Here is a 27,001-nt window from a genome sequence, read left to right on the forward strand (position 1 = left end):
GCAAAAGGAGGTGCCGCTGGCAGGCAGGGGAATGCAGCGCTCTCCTCCTCAGTCCTTACATCATGCTGCTAGACAACCAACCATAAAACCCCCATAAACCAGTTTGGCTGTTTTCTGTGGATGAAGGCTTATGTGATTTCTCCTGCTTTAAGAGGACTGCACCTTTATTTCAGATGACTGAGCATGTTGAATTTTAAGCCCAAAGGTTTCAGGTTCAATCTCTAGAGATGCCAATTACAAGAGTATCACTAAACTAGGTTACCAAGTGGAGAGATAGCCCAAGTCCCGGACAGCTCAGCAGCGTTTCGGATGCCTTTCTGTTGTCGTTTTGAAATGCACTTAGTCCTTGGCCCCAGAAATTACTCTCTTGCATCTACTGCTTCAGCTGTCCCTCACTCTAATGTCAAAGTGGATTTGATTCCATTCAAGAACAGCAGTTCATAGCCCATCTCCTGCAGGCAGTAATAATCTCCCCCGACGCAGTGCTTTAGCAATCTTCCTGAGCAGGATGGGAATTGTTGGGTGTTTGGGATCGCCAGCCCGTGTGCGTGCCTTCACCAGGCACTGTCATCCCAGAGAGCCCAGGTCACCTCCTGCCAGCATCGGAGGAATTATGCGCCCCCGCACCAAGGACAGGAGTCATGCTGGCTTGGGTGCGGTTCTGCCATTTCCCATCAGGATTTGACCCCAATCTGAAGTTACCATGAAATGGGAGGATAAAGCAGCAGGAGAGGGCAGAGCAATCTTGGTCTGATTTCTGCCCAATTCCATTAAAACTTGGCAGTAATGGATGTGTTCCTGTGGGATCTCCAGGTCAGCAAGTGGTGATTAAAAATGTCTTCTCAGAGTGACTCCTGGAGCAGTTCTCACTGGGACATGCCAATGGTGGCTTCTCACAGATCCAATGTAGGGACACAGCATTAGTATTCAGAGCCCTAGGCCTTCGTATGCCACCATCAGAAGTGATCATCAAAAGCTGATCTACCTTACTGTCAGTAAAAGTGTTGCAATTGCAGGCATACGTATGTCCTGCACACATACACAGGGTTACTGTTCCCCTTTTGCTGTTTTCTTGATTAGGCAAAAATATTCTTTTTTTTTTTTTAACATTTCCTCTTGACACTTTAAAATCTCTACTTCTCTAATAAAAGAGAATTTGACGTTTCCAATACACAACCTGTGTATTGTAGGTTGATTGAGGTAAGTAGAGAGTAATGCACTTTGCAAAAATGCCACTCATCTTAGAAAAATCCTCAGTGCAAGCTGAAATAAAAATAGCCCTTGTTTTCCTTCCTTCTCCATCCCACAGAATGCCCTACAAGTGTCCCCAGAAGCATTTTTTCCCTGAGCTTTTTGAATGTTTGTTAATAATAATGTTAATAGTTATTTAAGTCTGATGGAGTGCTTTATGCCTTCCACGGGCAGAACAAGCCAATGAAGCCTTTTGCGTAATGTAGTACGACAGATCTTTTTAAAGGTTAGAGGCAAAACAATTTGTGAGTTTGTTTGTGAGCCATGCTGGCTTTTTCTTACAGCACTGCTAAAGCAAAACTTTCCTCCCGGTTTACCCAAATCTCCTTTAACCTGGATCCCATTTGAAAGTCAGATATTCTTCTAATTACATCGTGGCTATTTCTATATTCATCAGTTTTGAGGGAATGGCAGGCTGTAGAGGAGTATTTACTGAACACTGTTCTCAAAACCTCAACCTTCTGTTCTCCAGAGTGATGCTATGCTGTCCCTCTGTACAGCGGTCCACACAGTAAAGGGGGCTTGGCCAGTTTGCACATTTTTAGGAACAGCTAAATCTCATATTCCTTATTTGTACAGCTTTTCAACAGATCTCTTTTGACTCTGTTGAAAGTTCTACAAAACCTTGGATATGCTCCTTATGAAATAAAAACTAGCTGCAACATGTGCAGATATTTGTTCACCTTCCAAAACATGGAGAGATTTCTTAACGTTCTCTCAACACAGATTTTTTTCTTTACCATCATTCTTCATGATTTGTTTAGTCAACTGATCCGTTATGCTAATTTCAGTGGAAAACGTGTTTCGAGGTTTTTATTTCTGTATTTTCTTGTAGGCAGAAGATCTCCATAAGCCTCCACAAATGTCAGTGGAAAACAAAGCGATGGTACATCAGTGATTTATTATTTGGTATTTAGAACCAGCATAAAGGGAACAGGGGCATGAAAAATTATTCATAGGACTGATATTATTTTTTTTTTTAATGCACGAATTGTTGTCATTACAATTAGAAGATCATCAAAGCCTCATTTTGCTCATCAGTCTTCATGGCAGTTGTTTCGCACCCACGCATGTTCTCTTCTAATTCAGTTGAGGAGCTAATGAATAACTCCCCCTAACAAACGGGCCATTCATCCCGGGCTTACAGAATTATTAGAGGAGAGTTGCGTAAATGTCACTGAAGACTAGTGTTTGCAGGCCTGTCTCTAAATTTGGTTATTCACAACCTTTGCAGCTCAATATTATTGCTAAACTGTGATCGTTTTCTAATTACCTTAATAATACCTATTAAATCACTTGAATTGCATAAGCCCAGACCTGCTTAAATACAACTTAACCTAATAAACACTGGTCATTCATTAAACAATAATGCCCATTATTTTTAAGAAGGTTGAACAGAATGTTAAACTCACTGATTCCTGCATCATTACATGCATGTTATCACAAGCAACAAAGCACTCACATTTTGTTTGGGAAACTTACAGCTTCATGCTTTTTCACCAGAAGAGTTACTGAGACACAGTAACATCCTACATTTCAGTATCTGCTCTATTTGTAACTGGCCACCTACACACAAACAATCAACAGAGAGAAAAAAATAGTACTTTCACCTTAATGAGGGCAATCCAATTACTAAGGATGGGGAGAGAATGAGAAGCATCAATCTCTTGGCAGACAGCCATCTGTAGGAAATGCGATTGTCAAAACAGCAAAAACAAGAGGTGGCTCTGGGCCATTTATCCTCGTATTCGGTGTCTATCCCAAGAGACAGAAGCCTCTTGTCCCTCTATATTTTTTGACTTTTCCAAAAAACAACCACCCTCACACAACTCAGTAGTAAAGAAAAAGGCTAACACTCCAAATTCTCAAAGTCTTTTTAGCAGACTTTCTCATAGGCAGCAAGGTGGGTGCCATTTGATAAAAGGTTATGTTTGCATTTAAGAAAAAAGATGCTAGCCTTTAAAATAACATTTGAAATAAGTTGGCACTATTAATTATAGGAAATTAGTTAATAAATATAAAAGGTCGGAGAAATGCTCTCTTGCTGAACTGATTAGTTCAGTGTTATAATAAGGGCGAAAACTGCTAAGAAATATGGCATTAAAAAAGCCAGCATGTAGAGATGGTGCTGGGTTGCCTAGCTAAGACAACAACAAGATCAGGTGCCAGACATATCCAGGTTTTCAGTGTTGTGCAACCGCCTTTCATGAAAGCACAAGGTTCAGCTTTCTAAACCAGAGGTAAAGAAAGACACGTTCGCAATTGGGCTGTCAGCTCCGCAGAGTCCTTTCAGCCCAGAACTGCAGCCCCCTCTGAAGTCCCTTACACACATGGCTCACACTCTTATCCTCATTTTGAGCCTGGCAGGAGCCCCCAGATGTCCCATCCCTTTGCAAGACTTCTCCCCAGCTTCACCTCATGAGCACTGGGGAGCATTGGCAAGGCCGGGCTGGCAGGAGGACGCCACAGTCCTGGGTGCTTGGGACTGTTGGTTCAGGCGAGGGAAAACCTTGCCTTGGACCAGGGCCAGGACAACATCCCTGTTATCTTCTACCCACTGCAGGAAAGGCTGTGCGGTTCAGGTCTGTGTGGCTGTGTGCTGCTGTTGGTATAGCATGGCCACCAGCTCTAATCATATTAATGGCATTTCACACTCCGGGAGAAGTCATTAAGGACTCTGTTACTAGGCACGGGCTGCTGCTGGCTTGGTAACTGAGGTACAGCTCCTGGAAACCTTGCTGGTTCCCTCCAGAAGATGAAATTAAGCTCAGGATGGGACTTTAAAAAATGGGGGGAAAAACCATAAATTCAGGTTCAATAGCAAGGCAACTCATTGCACATCTGTGATAGCCAACAGAAATTTATAGCATTCAGTGTAAAGGTGCTTGAGCTAATAAAGGTTGAGGAAAAGGGTAAACAATTATTTTTGTCCTTCCAGTTGCTCTTTCATTTCAGATTTTGCACTGAACTCTCTTTCTATGACAATCATTAAAAACCCTCTGCTTTTAACAAGGTTAAAAACCCACCACCAAACTAGCAAACACTACTTCCTTTACCTGATTCTCCTCTTAGTTCTCTCTCCAGTTTGACACCAAAAATCTCCAGAGCTCTTTGTCTTTCCTCCAATTCTTCTAGTTGGCGCTGGACTGACTGCAAAATTGTAATGATATAAAAGCTACATACATAGCTTAAAAATTCAGAGACAAGAGATGGTCTCAGTGGTTAGAGAAACAGCTCGAAAAGGTCTCAGAGGAGTCATGGGATTTGCAAACTCATTGAGCGTATTAGGCGCCTAAGCTATTTAATAATTCCATGAGGTGTCTATCCACATTTTTATGGGGGTAAGTATCACAGGTACTAAAAGCAGCTCAGTTTTTCTGAACTTTAGCTCTCCCATTGTAAAACAGAGATCATAACTTTTGTGTCTCGCAAGGTGCGAAAAGTCAGTACCTTACACATTCAGAGGCACATAGTCTGAGATGCTACATGAATAAAGCTCATATAAATATTGAGGGTTTACAGCTAGAAAGCTTTGCTAGTTATTTTGTTGTCCACAGGGTTTTGTTGTTTCTTTTGCTTTTACATTTCACAAGCTTTTGACACAGGGAGGAAAGGGATAATAGCTAAGAAGTGATAATTCAGTGGCACTTCAGGAAGGACTTCTACATTCACTGGCCCATCCCCTTTTAAATAAGATTTTCAGAGGTGCCATGTGGATAATAGGCATGAAACACCTTAAAAGGCTGAATTGTCAAAGAGTTTCCATTTCAGGCTCTGTAAGGGAATACCAAGCCAAGCCCCCAGCAACAGCCTAACAAACACAAAAGATGGTTTGAAAAGTTTGGACTTTGTTATTTCCACAAAGCAATAAAATAAGAGAAGGCACGTATGCATCTAATTTTACCTTGAGATAATTTACAATTCCAAGATAAAAATTGCTAACAGAGTTGTTCTTACTTTGGATTAAATAACATACTATTTTTCTTTCCCATGAGTTTTATTCTATCATGGATTTTATAGCAATGGCTAGATATTAGCATTTTCTAAAATCCACTGTCTGGTTCAAACACAAAATTTTTCTCCTTTTCAGTAATACATTTTGCAAAAGCAGTGATGTCTACAAAAACGGAGATTGCAGATTCACATCTGAAAAACAACTTATTATTTTTCTTTTTTAATTTAATATTGGTACAGAAATAGCAAGTAGAAGCTCCATCCAAATCTATCCACCTGCTATAGTTATACAACAGAAGGTGATGGACAACTGCCTTCGAAAAGCTTGCTCTCCCCACTACCATATCTTGATTACCATTACAACCTGAATTAATGAGATTAAATCTTGCTCAGATTTCTCTGCTACAGCACAGACACACATAAAAAGTGCTAATGGCCACATAAGCAAGCCATTACGTTTTTTTTGTGTGTGTGTATATATATCTATGCAGAGAGATATGTACGTGTGATAAGTGAAACAAATAAACCTGAAAATTCTGACACTAGAGAGAACACGGTCTGAGATCAAGGCATGCAGAAGTGCATTCCCAAATCTTTGAACTGTAATTGGAAATAATAAAACATTAGCAGAGTCCAGAGCTTTTCCAGCATTTTCTGGAGAGTGGGGCCTGTATAAAGTGAAGTGACTTTGCACCATTAAGAAAGAAAACAGTTCACTTTCACTGTTACAGTAGAGAGAAAACAAAAACCACTGTATTTTCGTACGCTCCTGTAGTGCATAGGGATAATAGCCGAGTTTCTTAGAAAGGGGAAATAATATCAGCCCCTGAGAATGTATCTCTTTCCCTCTTCAGTGTATTCTTTTCTCATTGCCAGTCACTATTCCCTCTTGTTCTTCATAAACAGTTACAAAATTATGACAGTCTCCTGGGGCACACATGGATTTGTCACACACAGGGATGCAAGGCCCCGCCACGTACATCTTCCTGCTCCCAGTGTTTTGAGGGGATGTCAACACAGAAGGCAGTGAGCCACAGTGAGGAGCGGGGGGAGGTGCAGAGCCCACCCTGGGTACCCCCTGTCCTCACTAGTCATTCTTGGGAGGCAAATGGGACATCTGCGAGCTACATTTTCACCTGTGCTTTGTGAAGCCTCTTCAGCTCCTCTTGTTTAATCAATTGCTTTGTCTCCTTCTCCATCTTCCTTCTACTTCTGAGAGTCCTTTTTGCCTACAAAAAAGAGAGAGAGAGAGAGAGAGAGAAGGCAATCAAAGCATAAGTATGCTGTTACAGGTTTTCTGAAACCTTCCCCAGAATCTCAGAACCGCTGAGGCTGGGAGAGGCCTCTGGAGATCGTTTAACCCAACCCCTGCTCAAAGTGAGGTGAGCTACTACTGCAGGGTTCTTGGGGCAACCTAAATGAAATTAAAATATTCACATAGGAATATTTTCATGCATTCGCCTACATTGACTTTAAATCATTACAAGCTTTTATTGCAACCCTAAGTGAGTGTGAACTGTGTCTATCAATAAAAAAAGTCTGAATCACAAAGTTGTCTATATACAACGTACCACTATACATGGCTTCTGCAGGCACCACCGTGACCAGGGAAGAAGCCAGGCACAGGTGGTGGGGAACACCATTTTAAGGAAACTCAACCCATTTCTACTGCTGTAGCTGCTAAGTAGTAAAATTCACTTTGGATCGCTTGTAACACAGTAAGAGGGACATATCCAAAAGAAACAGCCATCACAGGACACTACTTGAATCCCTATGAAATCTTCCCTAATGCTGTTTCTCTACTGCGTTACAGAGGATTTTGCTTTTCCCTGGGGCACCTGTCGCTGCTGCCGGGGAAGCGGGGCAGTATGTGCTGCGGGACCGGCCGAGGGAATCGCCTGCACTTGCTCTGTCTTGCCCTTGACTCAAGCTATCTGGAAATGCTTCAAAGCTGTGGTTTTCCTATTTTGGAGGAGACAGAATATATGACCACCATAGACAAGACAATTAAAAAATTAACAAGCCAGGAAGCCGCTAAAATTTTTCCCACCGAGTTTTGCCAGAGAAAAATGGTGGTACTGGCAAAACAGCAGCCATAGCTGGCATGAAAAGAGGTGCTAGGAGACAGCTGAGAGAAACAAGCTGAGCAGTGAATGTGCATCAAAATGGAGTCACTGCTAATGCCCGTGTGCGACAGCTGCTCGTTCAGCCCGTTTCTGGCTGCTGCCCTGGCAGCGTTGCCTTCCCCGCTGCCTGCTCCTGCCTGTCTCTGCGGCTGCCTGAACTGCTGGGAGTTACTCCTACCCAGTTTTCTCCCATGTGTCCCTTCTTTTCTCTATTTTGTTTAAATTTTATTTAATTCACCATAATATTATCTTACTATAGATTGTCTTTCCCTTAACAGGAAAGATGAATGATGAATTCTGACATCTCAGTGCATACTGACACAGGCACCGGCGGGACGTTCCACCACACATTGCCGCACTTCTGCCTCGTGGCACTTGAGTTCCTCAGGAGCTGTGTAACTGGGTTTCCATTCAAGGCCCCACTTAGCTTTCAGCTCAGCTGTTTTTTCAGTGTACTGGGAAGCCTCTTGCTTTGCTTTCCTTTTTTTCCCCTCAAAGGCAACAAATCAAAAGGCCACCTCATACTATTAATCCCACTTACTGATATTCCCTCCACAGGAAAGAGGTAAACACATTTCTGATGAGCTATGCAGGCAATTAAAGCTCTGTTTCTTCAGATCAGAGCTGGGTGTCAAGAGTTCACTGGTGCTTTAACCCCACCGCTCCTGCTAGCCACAGGAAGCAAGTTAAGGCTCGGAGACCACGGCGTTCCCCCAGCCCTCTCGGCACATAGGGTCTGGGTTCGACTTCGTGGCTCATGCAGTCGTGCTGATTAGGATAAACACCGCGTTTTCCAAGCAACTTGCCTGTAGCGCCTCTCAAATCAAGTTGTATTTCCCCAAGGGAAATTTGCATCTGTTTGGTTTAATTTTTTCAATAGTTTGCTTGTTGGGCTACATATTAAGGTCACTTAAGAATGCAGCTTCGAAGTGGTTTCAGTGAAACGTGTCTGCTTGTCAAATTAAGACCTTCTCTGTCAACGCTGGTGTAACCTGGGGGAATTAAAGATCCAAAGAGGAAAGAGAAATTTTGATTTTCATCTATCTTAAAGAGTTTTAATGTGTTTTTCTCTCCATGATACATGACCTCCACTGATAAAGCATTCCCATCCCCACTTTGAGAAACTGTGGTGTGTTTTAGATCAAAATCATACGATAAATCTTAAATGCAGTCCAATTGAGGAAATATCTTTCTGTTTCCAAGTCAAGGTTACCTGGTGTGTTAATGAAGGCTTGGATTCAAATTCATCATCAGAGGAAGAAGTAGAATACTCGTTAGCTTGTTTTCTGACAGATAGGCGTTCACATCCTAAAATGCAGGAACAAAAGAGTCAGTGAAGCAAAAAATACTGTTCTTTAACTTACACACTCTGCACCTGCCCTGAGTTCTCAGCAGCAGCACCTAGAGCGATTTGGAAATTTGGCTGATGGCATTAATTAAATTTTTGATCCCTGTCAAAAACTCTGTCTGGGTATATTTGATTTTTTTCAGGTATTATGTACAAAATAAATTAATTCCTTGAGCACCCTGCACGTAGCATGCTGTTCTGAATGCACTCAACATTCATTAAAATGTATATCTGAAGTTAGCCATATTACCCAAATGATTGTATAAGGCTCACTATACAGTGTAATTGAATGCAAAAAGTCTGAGCCAGCTCTTAAACAAATTACCCTTATGTGGCTTGTAGCATCTGGCACCCATTTTTACTACATGACATCTGCTCAGTGTAAAATAGTTGGCGTCAGAATGTCTGGTCATATAAAAAAATCACAAATGTAATCAGAAGCAAATGGACTAAGAGAACAAGGCTTTATCACACAGCCTCATGCAACATAAATATTTCATTAATTATGTCTAAACAAACGTCACTTCTTTTTCTGCTTTAGGAATATTATCACATCATTGAACTGTTGATTAAAATGCCATAATAAGTCAGGAAAATCCATACATCACAACAATGCACTCCATAAGGAAAACTCAAAGGCTGCCTTTGGAAGAAGCATGCTTTCAGAATTATAAATTAAATTACATTTAATTGCAGCAATTTTATCATGCCTGTTTTTCCAGCATCTTGTTTCAACGGGGTGTAAATATTTGAATTTCTTCTTAATTTGTCTAATTCATAGCTTCATTCTCTTTATTTCAGAAAATAAAACTGCTTTTGGAACATCTGTCTCTATGCTTCAACCTGCTACAGGGTTAATGATTAACAGCTGGGCAGCATCTTGGAAATGTATATTATTTAAAGCTAACAGTGTCATTTTTCTTTGTATCTGCGAGGTAACAGTTTGCTTTCTATGTGCAAGTTGTATTCAGGTTTAAATCACTTCCCATGCTCCCAGTGTAAATGTTTCTTCTTTGCCTTGTCCTGGATCCCAGTCCTGAAACAGGACTTCTGCCTCAAGCCCTAATTTAAAATCAGGATCCATGAAATCCAGGTGGTAAAGCAATAAAAGCAAATGCACGTAATTTGAGGCAGAAGTTCTGATTTTTCTCAGCAATCTGAGTTTTAGAAGCACCATTGTTCTCAACGAAGCTACAAGCTCAGAGGGTCCAGTGGACCAGACTTGGGTCCTGCCCTCCCTTGGGCAGGATTGTTGGCCCCTTGCAACAGCCCTGGCAGAAATGCCAGGTGGGTCTCCAGCCTCCCGGGGGATTCCCCTGCTCCATCATTGCCCGGGCTGCCACCCCACACCTCCCCGCCTCACAGCACTTGGAGGAGGGATGCAGCTCCTGCTTGCTGACCTGCCAGGGACTCTCTGATGGCTCACGATAACTGGGGTCACACTGGTGCCACGCACCGCCCCACGCTCTGCAGACAAGAGTGCAAATCCAGCTGCACCCCATCTCTGCCCCTGGCAGGGACAGTCAGCTGTAAAGCCCTTCCCAGTGCATGAGATGGAGGCATGGGGGGTACCACAGTCACTACTTCTTTTGAGAACTAAACTCACCTACCCTGCTCTTCCCTGTGCAACCAAAAGTTTGCAGTAACTACCCTGCGGTCATGCCGCTGGTGAAATCAAATTCCATAATATGCAAGCAGCAAACCTTACAGCCCAGCAGGGCTGGAAATACAAGCAATTACACGCTCCCTTTCTTCTCTCAGCTGTGGGAATAAGTGACTGCTTCCCCATGTCCTCCTCCTTGAGTGATATCAATAATTTAAAAAGTGTTACAAGGTCTAGAGGAAAAGCAGCCTGCTGTAACACAAGGGCATCTGCCTCCTCCTCAGGGGTGTGACTCGGGAGCTGTTTGCCTTTCTGGAACAGAGAGAGGGTCAATGACTTCCCCAAGGACTTCCAAGAACCTCACAAGAATGAGGAAGCTGATGTTTGCACATGGAACAAATTCATAACATCCACAGTCCTCCCAATGCCTATCTGCTATGGAAAGCCAGGTATTTGCACCTTGCTCTGCAGAGAAAAAACATTTAGATTGCTCCGAAATAGCTCAGCCTTTCAAGGGACATGGTACCCAAAGCTGTGTGAGACAACCACCCGACTGTGATTAGCAACGTCCTTCATCGTCTCCACCCAGTAAGTCTAGAGGACAGAGGACCACATGAAACCACTCAGTCATGAGCCGTCTGATGGATCTACCTGTATGCATTGACAGTTATGGTCTCCGTCACATTTATTGCATACACATTTCACAGCACTGATGGTCTCTGCTAATACAACGTGGATAACTGAAGCATGGGCTGCTCCACGGAGGTCTCTGGAAACACACAGCAGAGAGTGACAGAACTGGCATGAGAATGCAAGTTTTTGGATCCCAGATGTGTGTCTTGCCACATCTCAGGGATATAGAAATAGGAGGACAGTGCATTTCTTTCAGCATTAAAAGGGCAGCTACTCAGTGCTCTGCTCATCTATTTTTCTTTGGCCATTTCCTTGTGGGAGAGACCAGAAATATGCTTTAAAATGTACCCCAAATGCAAATTTCAACTTCAAGACAACTATAACAAGCATAGTAAGAAATTACCTCACTGAATGAATTTGCTTTTTGCAGAGCTAGAGAAAAATACAAGTTTATTCTATTTTCGGAAAAAAAAAAAAAACCACAAACAAAACGACCGAGAAACCACTCTTCTGTATTACAGCATCTATATGTTCTACTATAGATGACTGCGCATTAATCTTTCCCATCTCCAAAGGGGTGGGATAGGCAGAATTTAGCCACAAGCTGTGAGGATTTGGACAAGGAGTTCACACATAAAAATGTTCAACTTAGGGACTTTTACACTTACTGGGTCACTTAAATCTGGAATTTAGAACTGCAATAGTAAAGTTAGATAATAATTATTTGCCTGCTCCAAATATGTCAAGCCTTAAAGCTTGATAGCTACAGAAAAGATCTCAAAGACATATTTATTTTTCCAAATATTAACTCAACTCTTCTAGACTTGGGCTTTCTCTTTCAGGCCATCTCATTCCTTCAAAATGGGAGTTATTTATTACTTATTTCTTAAGTACTCTAGCATCTCCCTAACTTCCAAATTAACATATGTTATACTAGAGCTTTTCCTCCCCAGCTAACGTGACTTTGGATGACTAGGAACAATCAGACATAGTTTTAGTTCTTAATTCTAAAGAGGAAAGGAACAAATATTTCTGAAAACTTTATTCATCTGTTCTTGATTTCTACCTCACAGTAGCTACTAGGAGTTTGGTCAAGAGACCTTTCCAGCATACCTGATTTACAGCTGTCAAATCACAAGAAACTGAGTATTAATTATTACTATTGTTATTAATCTTATTGTTATTGAATCTGACAGTGTCACAGAATACGCTTCAAAATACAGGAGGAAACCTCCAATTCTTGATATTGGAACTTGGTATCCTCATGTATGTATGTCATAAGATATAAGAAAAATTACATCCCTAAAATTTAAACTCCTTCCTATGTCCAGTTCCTTATAGCTTGGTAATCCAAGAGTGGGTGTCAAAGACCCTGCTTTGGCCTAAGCACACTTCCATTGAATGCTATCAGCAGTAAAACCCTCACTGTATTCAGAGGGATCAACTGGACCAAAGTCCAGTGAAGTCCAGTGCTTTTGAGAACCCCTCCCTTAACATATAAATCTAAGGTACTGGTTTTCGTAGGAAACTTGAGGTCCTCTGAACAAAGAGGAACGTATCACATGAAGAGGTTAAGAAGGTGATACCTACTGTTAGATGTGGGAGCACTGCTCATTGTCCTGGAGATTTATAGGGAAAACCACCACTGCCGTCACTCTGCATGTCACAGCTCACCTCCCCTTCCTGGGGTGTTTTTGTGTCACAGCAATGACTGTCGTCTAAATACACAGAAAGTCCTGGAGCAGGAACTGTTTTTATAACATTATATTAATCTGTTGGCTTCCTCTGATAGTGTCCAAAATTGCATATTTTTATAAGGTCATTGGAGCTAATCATGACCACTTTAAGTACTTCAGTGTTTTACAAAAGAGAGAGGCAAAGCTACACATATCTCTTGGGGCACTGGTGTCCAAACCAGATGGGAATTTCCATGGAGTAGGAGATGAAAAGAAAGGCCAGTAGAAATGAAGAGTGGGCTTGGCTATTTGGCTTCACATCTCTGCTTCTCCACAGATTTCTCATGTGCTCTTATGCATGTCATGCAGTCTTGTAGTGCTTCAGTTCCCCTTCTAAAATAAGGAATCACCAAGATAACAGCGCCCTAGCTGACAAGAATACCGCAAACACAGATTTTCAGTGGTACAAAGATGCGGTAATGGGAACCATGTATGAATCAAATATTTGCAAGCAATCCCTTTTCAATCTGAAAGTGCACAAACCAGCAAAATGAGTTCATAACACGTCCAATTTTCTCATCAGCTGGACTGGTTGTCCTGCTTAATGAAGTGAGCCATGTAAAAAACATGGAGTCACAAACTGAGTTATAACAACTCTCTTCACATCTAAGGGACAATTCTAGGAATGTTTTCACAGAAATATTCCTCCCATGTCTCCATCACTATCAAGAAGCAAACCCAGAGTCACAAACATCTGCCAATAACCAACCACCTTTGTGGGCTGGCCTTCAGAAGGTCTGTCTGTAAGTCAAAAGTAACCTAAACCCTGGATCCACTACCGTGTCTCATTACAAACGCTCTGCTGACTGCAACTCTCTCGTACAACCTGGCTTTGCTCTCTATCTGCTGTTGTTTTTCTGTGGTATGAATGATTTTTAGTATCTATAATTAACAGAACTTTGGCACTTTTTGAATTGCAAAAGGGGCAAGTAGGCTTAGGAGAGATCAGTTAGCCATCTGATTGATCGATTTTATTGATCAAGTTTGGGGTTTCTTTTTAAACTGCAGGTTGGAACCCAAAGGAGGAATCAAAGGACAAAAGCCTCAATGTATTTGTGCAGCAAATAAATATCTGGAATTGCACCTAGAAACTCCAGTATGGCTATTTGGGGACATTTGTATATTCTACAGGGAAACTTAGATAGGATTTTATTTTTTTTAAAACCAATCTCTCACTGAAATCAGTGCATGAACACCCATTACTTCAGTAAGATTTGTCTAGGTCCCACACAGACAGTCTGTGCAGCCAGATCTCTGCACAGCCCAAAATTTCCAAGTGGCTCTGAGGAACAGCTCTTATAAAACAGAAAGAAAGTGTTAGCCAAAAAGCCTTTAGAACAGGTCTGGATACCTGGACCTGGAATGACCCATACAGCAGGTGTAACTGCAGATGTAAGTTTGAGCAACAGGCAATCTGCTGCTGAGTAATTAAGATCTCTGTTTCCTCATGCTGAGCTTCAGCTGGTGGCTCAGCACGTGACAGAAGGACAGAGTATAGCTTTCATTTGGACAGACACCTGGCTCTGAAACACCAGCATAGGAAAGACATCTGGATGTGTATTTGCAGACGAAGTAACTAAGATAAGGTGTAGGGAAAGATGAGCAACATAACATAGAAGTAGTTGTGTAGGGTGAAACTGAAGGTCCTTCTAGTCTGCCTCCAGCAGTGGATGTCTAAAGGAGGGCTATAGGCACTGGGCAGTCACATGTGATTCCTCCCCTAACACTTGCCCAACATCCAGGCATTTTTCAGTTCAGGAGCTTTGTAAATTGGAAGTGGTTTCTAAGCATTTGGTTACTCCTCACTGGATTTCTCTTCAATGAGCTTGCCCAGTCTCATCTCAAGCCTGTGGACTTTTATCACCCAGCTTACTCTCACAAGCCAACAGCCCATCGAGGGAGAAAACACCAGCATAATGTAAGACCAAACACACTTGCACAGAACAGGTCTGTCTGACCTCAAATAGGATGGAAAAGCCCTACTGCAAAGAGCTAAGAGGCGTATGAGAAAGAGCCTCATTAAATTGGTTTCTGCAAGGTGCTGGGAGTATTTTTATATCTTTAAAGAAAAGAAATTTTCTGAGATTCGTAGTACATTTCAAGAGAGAGAAAAATAATGACATGTAATGTGGGCTAAAACTCGTCATCAGTTCATGACTGAAGTTTGCCAAGCCTGGGCCTCAGACAAGTGCTGATATGAGACACAAATGCCATTTTAGAGAGCCAAGCAGGTCTTGGCTCTTTACCAGTTTGATTTACTCAAATATGAATGTTTGAAAAAGTTCAGGGAGCTGCAGTGTTGAAACGTTGAAGATTACAGATTACTGGGCAAATGGCTAGATCGAAGCTGCATTTTTTTCTTCTGAAGAGACTTTGCTATGCCTATATTCAATAACTATTATAATTTAATAATTCCTCTTTTGGCTTGCACAACAGAGAAATGCAACACATATTAAACCAGTATGTTTTTCAAAATATTTAAAAGAAAGTATAGCATTATTCAAACCCAACAAGAACTTCTCCCATTTTAGTAGTAACACAACATACTAATTACTGTAATACATCTAGTTAAGAGCAAGTCAGCTTGGCTCAGTCAATGGGTGATGACTAGGTACAGACTCAGAAAAAGCCTCCCATTTGAGACCATAGCATGACAAGCGTGAACACTGGCAACTCTCCAGGGGTTCAGTGCAGTCCCTAGCACCCTCTGGCTCAATGGGAATGCCTGGTTTTGTGAGTTGTTAGATAAAGGATGCTCCAAGAGTCCAATCCAAAAATTCAGGAATGAGAGTTGGAGACATTCTATTCATTTTCATGAGCTTCAGGTCAAGTCTCTTATATACTGTATATCTTCCTCGCAGCATACAGCACTTCTGAAGCAGAAAGGATGCAAAAATGGCAGATCACTGGGAACATTTCACTGACTTCACATTTTACATGCAGATTGTTATTTTAATGCCGCAGTACAGCAGCAATTTTGGGATTACAGTTTGGGTCGCAATTTAGTAAAGAAACAAACAGGTATGTCAATAAACTTCAACAGGTTAGTTAAATAAGGGTGACTTTCTACAGTGGGCTAGTGGAAAGATGGATCACGGAGAAAGACAGGTGAGTGCAGACCTCATACCTCATATTTTATACCTGAAACTGTGCTGCACTTAATTCTTTCTGAGCCTATGCTCAGATTACTCAGATTGCTCTTTGACTGACATCAATATTTCTTAGACTCGTCTGCAATTTTAATACTAACCATGTTCTTGCAAACAAACATGAAAATCACTGCCTTTTAATCACTCACAAACAGGACAGAGTAGGTCAATAAGGTCCAGTGTGCTGCACTCTGCTTGCAAATCCACTCTGCTCCTTTAAACCAGAAGAAACTTTAACCAAAAAATACATTTATTAAGTCTTCTTATGTAGAAAGTATCTATAAATTAAACATACCATTCAACAGATATGTGTTTGCATGATCACGCACATCCTTTAAATGTTAAGTGCTGTTACCAGAAATAAATAATTCTACTCAGGTCCTCACCTGTCGAAGGATAACGTAGCCTGTCTTCTGGAGAATGTTCCTTCACGGAAGGCAGAGATGACATGAAGGAATTCCCTTCTCTGTCACAAACTTTATTTCTCAGTCTATCAAAAAGTGACCCAAGACTACCTTTCTGTGCAGAGTCATCCAGGTTGTCCTTGGAGACGTTCTTTGGCCCTGGAGATGGAAGAAGGAGGTACTTTTCATTACAGATACATATGCCATCCATGGGAGCCCCTGGAGGAGTCTCTTTAAAGGTAAACTTTTCTAGGAGTCCTGGGACATCCTCCATCCTAGTGCAAGATGATTTCTGAGGTGTACCGGTTGTCTTGGAAGGCCTGGTGTGAGGACTGCAGACTGGGAAGGACACCTTCTCGCTGCAATCCCTTGGAGATCTCTCTTCAGAGAAGACAGAAAAATGAGATGGACTTGAGAGAGGTCTCCCATTTCCTAAATACTCTCCTGCCCACTCCCCTACTTTAAGCGCCTGTTGCTGAGTGTTAATTGCTTTATTATTGTTACTGCTCCTTTGGCTTAGGGAATAGCCAGGAATACTGGGGAAGCTGAAGAAAGCTTGTTCTGAAGAGGCTTTGACTTTGCTGTCTGAGTCCTGCTTTAGTCCTTCTGGAGATGAGGTTAGAGGCTCCAAAATGGACCTCTTGATCGCATTGGCTATGAGCCTCAGTGGTGATTTTGGCTGGCCAGCCACGTGCTCCCTGGCAACTGCATCTGGAGTCCTCAGAGCATCTTTTGTGTCAACTGTCAAAGCTGGTGGAGCATAATCTGCAAATGAGAGGGGCACAGGACAACCAGATAGTTTGAACACATCTTTTCTCCACTCAGCATCCTTCTCCTCTGAAGTCTCCATTGCTTCTTTGTTTCGATATCCTGGACTGGTTCCACCAAAGTCCGCCTCGTTTGAATCATACAACAAGGGTTGCTGTTCAGCACAAAGCACCAGCCTCTTTTTTGCCTCCTTTAATTCTTGCTCAAGCTTTTCTTCTGGGTGCCTTCTATTTTTGTCATGTTTTTCTTTCAAATCCAGAGATGACAGTACTTTTGTCTTCCTGTTAAAATCTTCTGGTTCAGAGGTATATTTCTGTTTTTTTCCCTTCCAGCCCTGGGCTGTGTATGTCCCAATGTCACCGTATGTATCTTCAGCCTCAGAAAAATCAGCAGCCAGTGTCCCATTCCCAGGAGTCGTCCACGGAGAACCTCTGGTGCTGCTCTGAAAAGGACAGTGGGGCACATAGAGACAGATGCCTTCAGGCATCTCCCTGGCTTTTTCTTTTCTTTGAAATACTGGGCTGTAGGGTTTGAAATGTCCTCTTGTAACTTCTGGTGATTTCTTGCAAGAAGCCAACTACGAAAAGAAGATTATTTTAGGGGTAGACAAACACATTTTAGTGTATATTTTATTTCATATAATATTTTAATCGATTTCCATCTTAACATAAAAGTAATAAACATAATATTTTCTTTATATACACACATACATATGTAGATGATAATACAATAGGAAGAAAAGTTTTTCTCCCTAAAGGGCTAATTTTTCTCTAGGAGTGGAGATCTAAAGCTACTGGAAATTTTAGTAGTCCAAAAATAATGTTATTCCTGCTAAGAATCTGTCATATGTCTATGAATTGCCTTTAATATTTTCCTTAGAAAGGAACAGTCCTATGTACAGAAAAATAAACAAGAGCAGATCTGCTCTCTTCTCCCGTGTGCATTCACAGAATCATTCCAGTTGCATCACCTTCGAGTTTCCAGCAAGCACAAGAGACCATCATCTATCCTCTCCCACTGCTTTATAATATTGCGTGCTTACATAGCACAGGTAGGAATGAATGAAGTGATCCAGAAAAGATTGTAAAATGCAAGACAGTAGTTTTAAACAATTCAATTAGTTCTCTGTAATGATTATTTTTCCTTTAGTGAAGATTTAAATTCATTACTCTAGCCACTGAAGACAGTTTGCTGGAGACAGTAACAAGGCTAAATGCCCACATTATCTAGCCAGCAGACCAAAACTAGAGCTTTTTTCCTTCTTAAAAGGGAGGCATTTTATCCACAATGCTATGTGATAACGGATGGTGAGAAGATTCAATTCCTATTTCCACTTATGTGCCAGATTCCCAAATTCACATGGGTGAAGCCATTAATCTGTCTGACTTCTTGTTTCCCAGAAGCATCAGAAGTAAGGCAATAATGATTACTCCCTGTTTCACAGTTGTATTTGATGACTAAAATGAATATTGGCCAGGATCTCAGATAAAAAAACATGAGAAACATCAATAAACAAATAAACATCCTCTTAATCCTCTCTCTTTAGAATAAGAAAAAGGCCACCAAGCGCTGCTTGTAGAGTGCGAGCTGCAGCACGGAGTCACCTCTCCTCGAGCACAGCGTGGCCAGGCAGCATTGTGCAGCTCTGCTCCCCTGGGACGTTCCCTTCCTGGTCCTATTGTCCTGGACCGGATTTCAACTACCACCATGGACGTAGAAGACTTGATTTTTTTCTAGCATAGAACTGAGGTCAAGCAACTTTAATCATGTTTAACCCAAGGGTGAGGACAACGGGCTAGGACACAGAGGACATGGGCTGGTCCTCACTCCACCCGTCTCCGAGCCCAGGGGACGTGCTGCCCTTTGCTTGGGACGGTCGGTCACGACTCCTGCTGCAATGCTGCACTTAGGGCAGGCAGACACTTCCTCAGCCTTAATAAATAAATAAATAAACAAACTTTTGCTGGTTACTGTGAGAATCAAAACTATTGAAAAGAGCAGAGGATGCTCAGACAGCCTGTCAAGAGCAGACATGCCCCAACAGTAGTTACTCTCCTTTTGCTCTGCACAAGTCTCCTTCGTACCTGTGTTTGGGGGTGATCCTCTCCAGGACCACTTTGACAGCTGGCTGAGCTGTCCTTCCAGTGTAGCCCAGGTTTCTTGCTGGATAGTAGAGGGAAACCTGACCAAGACACAAATTTTACCATCATATTTGTATTCTTTTTGTCTTAAATAAACTTTGCAATTAAAGAACGAGAGTACAAAGTTAAAAAGTCATCTGGATACAGTCGTACCTGCAGAGCTGACCTGCAGTAATGAACTTTATGGCCTGACTCACATGTGTGTGCACACTGTGCCAAACACATGTTGACATTTTCAGCAGCGGACCTAAACGGCTTCCAATTTTTTGGCTGGATTGAGTGAAGCAGCTTTTGAGTTCCAGGAAACTCTCTGGAAAACCAGCCCTCTTTAGAGGGCTTTCAGGCTTTAAAAGCAGAGGCAGTGAAAACAACCAGCCACTTTTGAAGCTTTGGGTAGTTCTGAGAAATGAAGAAAATGGATGACTTCTGAGAGGGCTGTCTGTCAGAATGGGAAAGAAATGGGAAACGCAATGACCTGCAGGCAGTAAGGACAGAAACAATCCTGCGGTCTCCCAAGCCAGGCCAATGGGCAGCGCACTGGGGACTCTCCTAGGATCAGGCAAGGTAACTAATTGCTAACGGCCTTGAACCAAAACTAGCACAAACAGACTTAGACCTGCTGGAAACAAAAGTAGGGAGGTAACTTGCACCTGAAGGGAGTCAGGAGAGCTCTCCAATATTTGTGTCTCTGGGAATTTTATGCAATAAATAACCTTTAGACAGAAGAAAAGTATCCCAGAGCCAAAATATTACCATGTCAAGCTTTAACATGACAAGTATATTTATAGCTGAATTATTAACTCCCAAACCCAATTATTAGTTCTGAAACCCACAAAGGTTCCCAAAGCAAACTTTGATTCTTCTACGTAGGGATTAAAAGCTGCATAAGGACAAAAGCAACACACCAGAGAGAGAAGACACTTCCTGCATGTGGACTTCAGGAAAGGCGAGCCAGGGAGAGAGGCCAACTTTTCTTTCCTCTCAGTGTCTCACCTGTGCATTCCCAATCTTGATGCAATTTGTTAGGTTCAGTCAAGAACAGAGGGAAACGATGCCCTGGAGTTCGTTAAGGAACTCCCATAGGGACTTGCAACGAGGGGCTGAACTGAGACAAACCCAGCTTTTGGCACCTGGTTAAAGGGATACCATAACTTGGGTCTGCTGCTGGTCTTTCTTTCTGTATCTTTTTGCAACAAGTTTTCAGGGGAGGGGAAAAGAAAGAAAGAGAAAAACCACCCTTCAAATAATTTCAGACACATTGAGAAAGTCCAGTGATGGTCCTCTAAGAAAGCAGCATCAAACTTGAGCTACCCCATCTTCATTTTCACAGCCTATCCCTACCCTACCCAGATTTTCCATCCTCAGTACGAATGCTCCTTTCCCACATCCACACGGTGACTTTTCTATTCTGTATAGTGAATTGACCATGGGATAAAATGACAATCCAGAAGGAGGATGAAACCCACCATTACCTGTATAAGTGAGACAGGGGCATTTAGCCTGATCCACTAAAACCCTTCACCTCCTGACACGGCAAACGTCACGGCTCAGCACACTGAGGGGAACGCAACTGCTGCAGCAGCGACTGCCATAACACCAATGAGGGCTTAAACCCACAGCCCAGGGTCTGCAGGGTAATGGCACGTGTCCATGGGGCGAACTACTTCGCACTGCAGCTCTCCTGGGCATGCATTAGCATACAAGGACAGGGCCTGCACATGCGAGAACATGGCTTCACGCAAAGCCACAGCTTGATGTCCTTCACAGAGATAAGGGATGCATTCCCACCAAGACACTGAACCCATATTTGCACATTCAAACCAGGAGTTTTTAAAAAAAAATCCCTGGGGCACTATCACAATTTGCTTGGCCCAAAAGCTACTCAAAGTAACCAAGATAAATTAAGAGCACAGTGTTCCCTGTGGCCATGTGATGGGGATTAAAGATTTTGAAAAGTAATATCCTGCTCTGAGCCTTTCAGCCAACATAACCATGACACTGATTTCCTTTCCTTGGACATGTACCTGTGCTCTTTACAAAACATAAGTGTTTTGGGAAATAAGTCTGAAAAGGAGACACACTTTTCTTTCGTGTGATTGATGATCATACGAATTCTTGTAACCAAATCTTAAGTGGATTAAATATAGAAACTAAGATTTACAGCCTTCCTCCAGAGAGTAAACATGCCTTTATTCTGTTCCCAGCATATGCTGCATGTGCTTTACACCTCGTTTTAACAGCAGACTTGAGGTTCATACAAATTCATGCAGCGCGTCGTGTCCCTCCCAAAGGCTTTTAGCTCCCTCTAGAGCCCTTCGGGGGCACATGAAGATTTTAATAAAATGATGGGAAAATTAATTGGCAAACGATTAAGTAAAGCACTTCCTGGGACCAAGCTGAAAATGAGTCGAAATTAAGAGTGACCTCCAGTCTCGTCTTTTCTCTCTCTCAGTCTTTATTCCACCCCCTCCCCAACCTGGAATAAATTTAATTTTTGTTTGATCTTTTAAAATCTTACCTTAATTGATCTCAGTTTTTAAATCCAAGCCTTTGGTTAAGCCAACACCTGATTATAAGCCAATCCTCAAATGCTGTACAGTGCTGGGAGACAGCCCTGAGGCTGACACAGATGCCACAAGACTTTGAGGGCACCCTGCTCTGCCTCCCCATCCCAGGTAGGGGATGGCCTTCCCCCAAGTGGGACATCCCTTGCGCGGACATCCAGAGAGGTCTCGCATGCACGGTGAGTCCCCTGCGCCTCAGAGGTGCCATGAATCCCAGGGAACGCAGCCCCATCGCGGCCTGTCTGCCTGTCCATCTGCCACAGCTGCCTCTCTGGGGACAGCCCGACACAGGTGATGGGTTGCTGAAGTCGAGCTAAGTGGGAGCAGCTTCTCAGGACTGTGAAACAGCCCCGTGCAGCCTCTACTGAGATTTACGGAGTTATCCCAGACGTGTGGCACGGGGGCACTCCAAGGGACCGTGGGGTCAGTAGTGGCAGTGCTCATGTATACCTGCAGGCATCTAACTCAGATGTGAGCCGGCTGCCAGGAAGGAGGGATGCAGCTTGTCACTTTTGTTGAGATACAAAAATGAATCCCACAGTGGGTATTTGCAAATAATCTTGAAGCTTGTTTGTGCATTCAAACCAAGCAAGCTGAGACACCTCTGCTTGAACTCTAGTCCCGTAAACACACACAGGAATCCTACTTGTTTCAGGAGCAGAGACTTCACTTCTCTGAAGGGCAACTGGGACTCCGAGTGGCAGCAGAAATCCCCTCACTGCAGAAGGCAGCTGAGGGCCAGGTTAAAGAGCAGCTGTCAGCACCATTCCCCAAAACCCGCTGTCTCCATGCCCAGAAACTGTGGCACTCGATCACAGGCACAAAGCCCTTCTTTCCACTGCTGTACATTCATGTTTTATCCTTAAGGCTGTCAACACCCCAGTCTAACAGATATGACTGTGTTTCTAACCAAATTGTGAGAGGGTTTGGGATGCTGGTAAGCTCACCCAGCTCCCACACTGATATGATCAATCTTGGCAGGTACCTGTGAGTCCTTCGTGGGACTAGACAGGCACAGGGTGTCCTTGCAGAGGGGCTGTGCCAAGGCAGGCGGGCAACCCTGTTACGAGCAGCAGAGGTGTGACCAGGGATGGCTGGCTTGTTTTGGGACCGCAGCCTGGGAGGATTACCTAGACGCAGCCCCAGCTGTGAGGAGTGACCACATTGTGTTTTGGAAGCAAATCGAGCACAGGCCCAATAGCTATTGAAATCACTGCACTTCTGTGCAATTCCCACAGGCAGAAAGGGGTCAGCCCAAACCAAGTGAAACTGCTAGAAGACAAGAACTAGTAATGCTTATTTTCACCAGCTCCCCTCTTGGGATCGCAGTTAGTACTCTCTCCCTTTCAGGAACCCAGAAATATCACCTGATTTTTTTCCAACAAAAAAGAAGCGATGGAGCACCTGTAGCTGGGTATAAACAGGCACTTCCAGGAGCATTTTTAATAAGCGATACTCAAAATGTTAGACCCAGTGTTGCACCTAATCAAAAGCAATCAGCGCAGGCAGGGCTCGAGACAGAATACAGAGGTCTGGGATAGGGGTGGATTTTCTCAGCTGGAGAATTAGAGTGGACACCACATGCTAGTGGGTGTAATAATGTAGGGAACAGTGACACAGAAAGGGAATTTGATCTTCTGAGGACAAGAAAATGGAAAAGAAATATTTGGTGTATTTTGGATCTCTACTTTCTCATCTACAAAACTTTTAAAGGAAAGGAGAAATAGACATTTAAGAGGCAGAAAACCAGCAGACAGCACAAATAGAAGACACAATTGCTTCTCAGCCTTTACTCACTCGTTTGGAGTTTTCTCCTCCAATTCTGATACTTATTGAATGCCGTGGAGTGAAAACTGTTGGCTCTCTGTAGGGCTGAACAGGAACAGAACAGACACGTGGTCAGTTAATACAGCAAATGCCAGAGAGCCAAAATAGAGATAGGGGAAAAGAAAGGAGGAAAAAAGCGGTGGGGGTTTAGTTTTCTAACCAGCCCTCCCGCGGCGGCCGGTCCCTCGCCCCGCGGCGGCCGGTAGGGGGCAGCGCGCACCCGCCGCCGGCCCCCGCTCGGGCCCGGCAGCGCTGCTGGCAGCCGGCGGGCAATGGGGAGATGCTCAAAGGGGAAAGAGCTCATTAATTCTTCTCACTTATCCCCAAAAACCGACACTGGCTCTTTTCACGGTGAAGGCGGCACGAGGAGAAAGGCAGACAGACAGACAGATGGACAGGGGAACAGACTGAGGCGGGGGGAGCAATTGTCAGGGGTGCTACAGCATGGCTGGGTGAGGATGGGGAGCTGAGAGGCTGCTCGTGAGGATCCAGGTAACCCGGCTGGCATGGGGGGGAGGAAAGTGATGGCGGGGAGGAAGGTGACATGAGCAGCCGGGGTGGGGAGAGCATGAAATCGGGGAGAAAAAAAGGATTAAATCCTTCAGTGATGGCACAGGGTCACATGCTGCTGGGCACCTGGAGGGGTTTGCTGCTGGGCTTGTTTTGCCCTAAACAAGGGCTTTGTTATACAAGAGTCAACTGAAATCGCTGTATGAAATCCCCTCTTTTCTGCTTGGATTAAAAATGCACATATGGATGTGGGAATATCCCCAATATACGGGAAGGAATGAATGCTGGTGGCCTTTTCTTTTCAGCAAAACCGTTTCTCAGCTCCTCTGTCACTAAAGCGCAGCCTGGAAGAAGGTACCTTGTACAAAGGAAGATCAAGTTAATTCCTCACAATGGTCCCTTCAGAGTCACCCAAAACCCAGGACAAGGCAGTTTCGGTGAAGACAAATCAAAGGACCTCAGTATTTTAGCACCATGTAGACCTTGTATGCAAAATCCGCCTGGAGTGCCTAGAATATCACTGTGCTTAGTATAGCCACGTATTTTAAATACACAATTGAGTAAAAACATCATACTAAAATCCAGGAACTCTACCCATTTCTGAGAGACTTTGGAAACTCACCCCCTGTCCAGGCATGGATGAGTTCTGAAATAAAAACTGGTTTCAACATAGCCTTTTCCACACAGACCAGAGTGATAAAACCAAATGCAATTAACGAACCCCAAACCCCATCAAGTTTCTTGGGGTCCAGCCCTAAGCCGTCAGTGCATACATTGAGGACATGGACACAAATGACTGCTGCACGCAAAGCTGAAGGCAGAAAGCTTTTTGGGAGAACCCCCGCTTTCCCTGGGTGCATCTGCACACCCTGTCCGGGACAGCCATTCCCTTGCTCCATCCACCACGTCGCACCAGCACAACCACTCCAGCCCAAAAGCAAGGGGCAGCATTAGCACAGGTCTGTGCCCGTAGCAATACCCCTGTGAGATGGGTCGGTGTTGGTGCCCTGTCTCCATGGCCCATGAAGCACAGCTGCCACGGGCGATGCCAGTGGACAAGTCTGCAGAGATAAAATACCTGGTACATTGGGTTTCCCTCTTGTTTCTGCCCATGACTTCGTATAATGCATTACTTCATCTGCTTACTGACCACCCTCTTTGTCCACTATATTTTGCCAGCCAGGCAGAAACATCCCAAGGTCAAGCTGACCTGCCAGTAGTCCCATCCAGCAGTACCACCACACTTCCTCTCCAGCCCAAGCTAATGCCCATGGTTTCCACTCCATGAATGGAAGGTCTTGCATGCCTTGCACGAGCCCCGTAGTAACACTCTGCAGCCCAAGGTCTGGCTCACACACACACACCTTCTAAAACGGCTGCTTTTGGCTTTCCTTGTTAGGAATTCAGAGGAAAGAACATTAATTTATTGAGAGAAGCAAGAACATGTAGCAGTCTCCATCTGGAGCCCTAAAGACAGTTTTTCTTCTCTGCTGCAAGGGGCAGGGAGGAGCTGCCTCAGGGCGCTGCAGCTCTGCTGCCAGCTCCCAGGGCACGTGCAGCCCTGCATCCCCCACAAAGCTCTTCCGAGGAGAGAAACCCAACAGAATGTGAGTCCAGCAAAGCCCTGGAGATGCTTTCTGAAGCAGAAGATCCACCATAGCTTCAAAACACCACCACGTAGTCCTAAAACATGGCAGCCCTCACTTCCCACAAAGGTCCTTCTTTGGCTGTTTTTAGCACGTCTTTCAGGTCTGACCTCCTCCAGCTCCAGAAAGGAGTTTCCATTTGGAGGCAGACTGTTCCTAAACCTCTCCCCACCTCCCTGCTAGCTATATCCTTTCCTCCTTGTGCATTCACTGGATACAAAAAATTTTAAGTAGCTACTGACAGAAATACAAATTGAACCGTGCAGAGCTCTCTAGTGCTTCCCAAAATCACTGTTGCTTAGACAACCCAGCAGATATTGCACAGGCTGCTAATAATGTCCAATTTTTTTATTGGTGAGAAAACTTCTGTCCCACCCTTGCAAGCTAAGCACAAGGCACAACTACTCCAGGTTACCCTGCATCACGGAAATGCTGTTTCAGTTGCAGCACCCAAAAGACAGAAACCACCCTCAAAAAAGACACCGTTAACACGTACAACCTGACCACATCACAGGCAACAGCCTCCACTTTGAAACCTCTCACCCCTAAACCCAACTTCTGTCCGCAGGAGAGGCTGCGGGAGCATCCCTGGGTCGGGATGCTGCTTACCATCGGCAACTTTGGATGTTTGGGGCTTTCCTCTGGCACCACAGGGCTCCTGGCAAGCGATGCCCACCTCCGGACAGCGCTCGGGCAGGTGGGGGGCTCCAGCAGCGAGGTCCATCCTTCGCTCACCTCTGAGTTTGAGGAGTCGCCATCAAAATCAGACTCCAGCTCAGAGCTACAGGGAAAAAGGGCAATATGGAAAGAAAGTGGGACATGTCAGAAGACACACACATGGAGATATTCATTCCCGTTCAGTGCAACAAGCACCGGTATCAGCCCTGACAGCAGTGCAGGCTGCAGGAAGTGGACGCTTTGCAGCCAGAACTGACGTCCTCATTTGGGTTTTTTTCATTGTCATTATTACAGGACTGTAATTTGCTGCAGGTGCTGCACAGCTGAGATATCCCTGTTCCCATCAGATTTCTGCTGCCTGGATCTGCACCCACAAGCACTACGTTCAGCACCTGGAATCAAACTGCCGCCGAGAGAGCCTTTGGGTGAAACACCGCACTGCCTGGTTAGCAGGGACAGGCCCTCCTGCCTGCAAGGCTGTATCAAGATGAAGAAAGGGAAAGAGCATTTGCAATGCCATAACTGGCCTAAAAGCAAGGCATGAGGGTCAAAACTACACTTTTCACCTTTTTTCCCCATAGATTTTTGGAAACAAGACGCATGTCATAGGGAACTCGCAGGAGGACAAGCCCAGGGCAGCCCTAATCCATCAGGGCAGCCTGC

At 43.9% G+C, this 27,001-nt stretch overlaps 1 protein-coding gene across 1 annotated transcript in view; it reads right to left on the bottom strand.

Annotated features, from left to right (window-relative positions):
* The window catches only part of MICAL2 (microtubule associated monooxygenase, calponin and LIM domain containing 2), a 152,623-nt gene that overhangs the window by 3,891 nt on the left and 121,731 nt on the right, over positions 1-27,001 (bottom strand). The window contains 8 exon segments of the mRNA XM_068398565.1: positions 4,308-4,401; positions 6,342-6,434; positions 8,545-8,639; positions 16,187-17,549; positions 19,057-19,154; positions 23,475-23,549; positions 26,270-26,290; positions 26,293-26,441. Coding sequence (XP_068254666.1) covers positions 4,308-4,401; positions 6,342-6,434; positions 8,545-8,639; positions 16,187-17,549; positions 19,057-19,154; positions 23,475-23,549; positions 26,270-26,290; positions 26,293-26,441 — 1,988 coding nt within the window.

The sequence above is a fragment of the Nyctibius grandis genome, chromosome 4, assembly GCF_013368605.1.
Source record: "Nyctibius grandis isolate bNycGra1 chromosome 4, bNycGra1.pri, whole genome shotgun sequence".
In the NCBI taxonomy this organism is placed as follows: domain Eukaryota; kingdom Metazoa; phylum Chordata; class Aves; order Nyctibiiformes; family Nyctibiidae; genus Nyctibius; species Nyctibius grandis.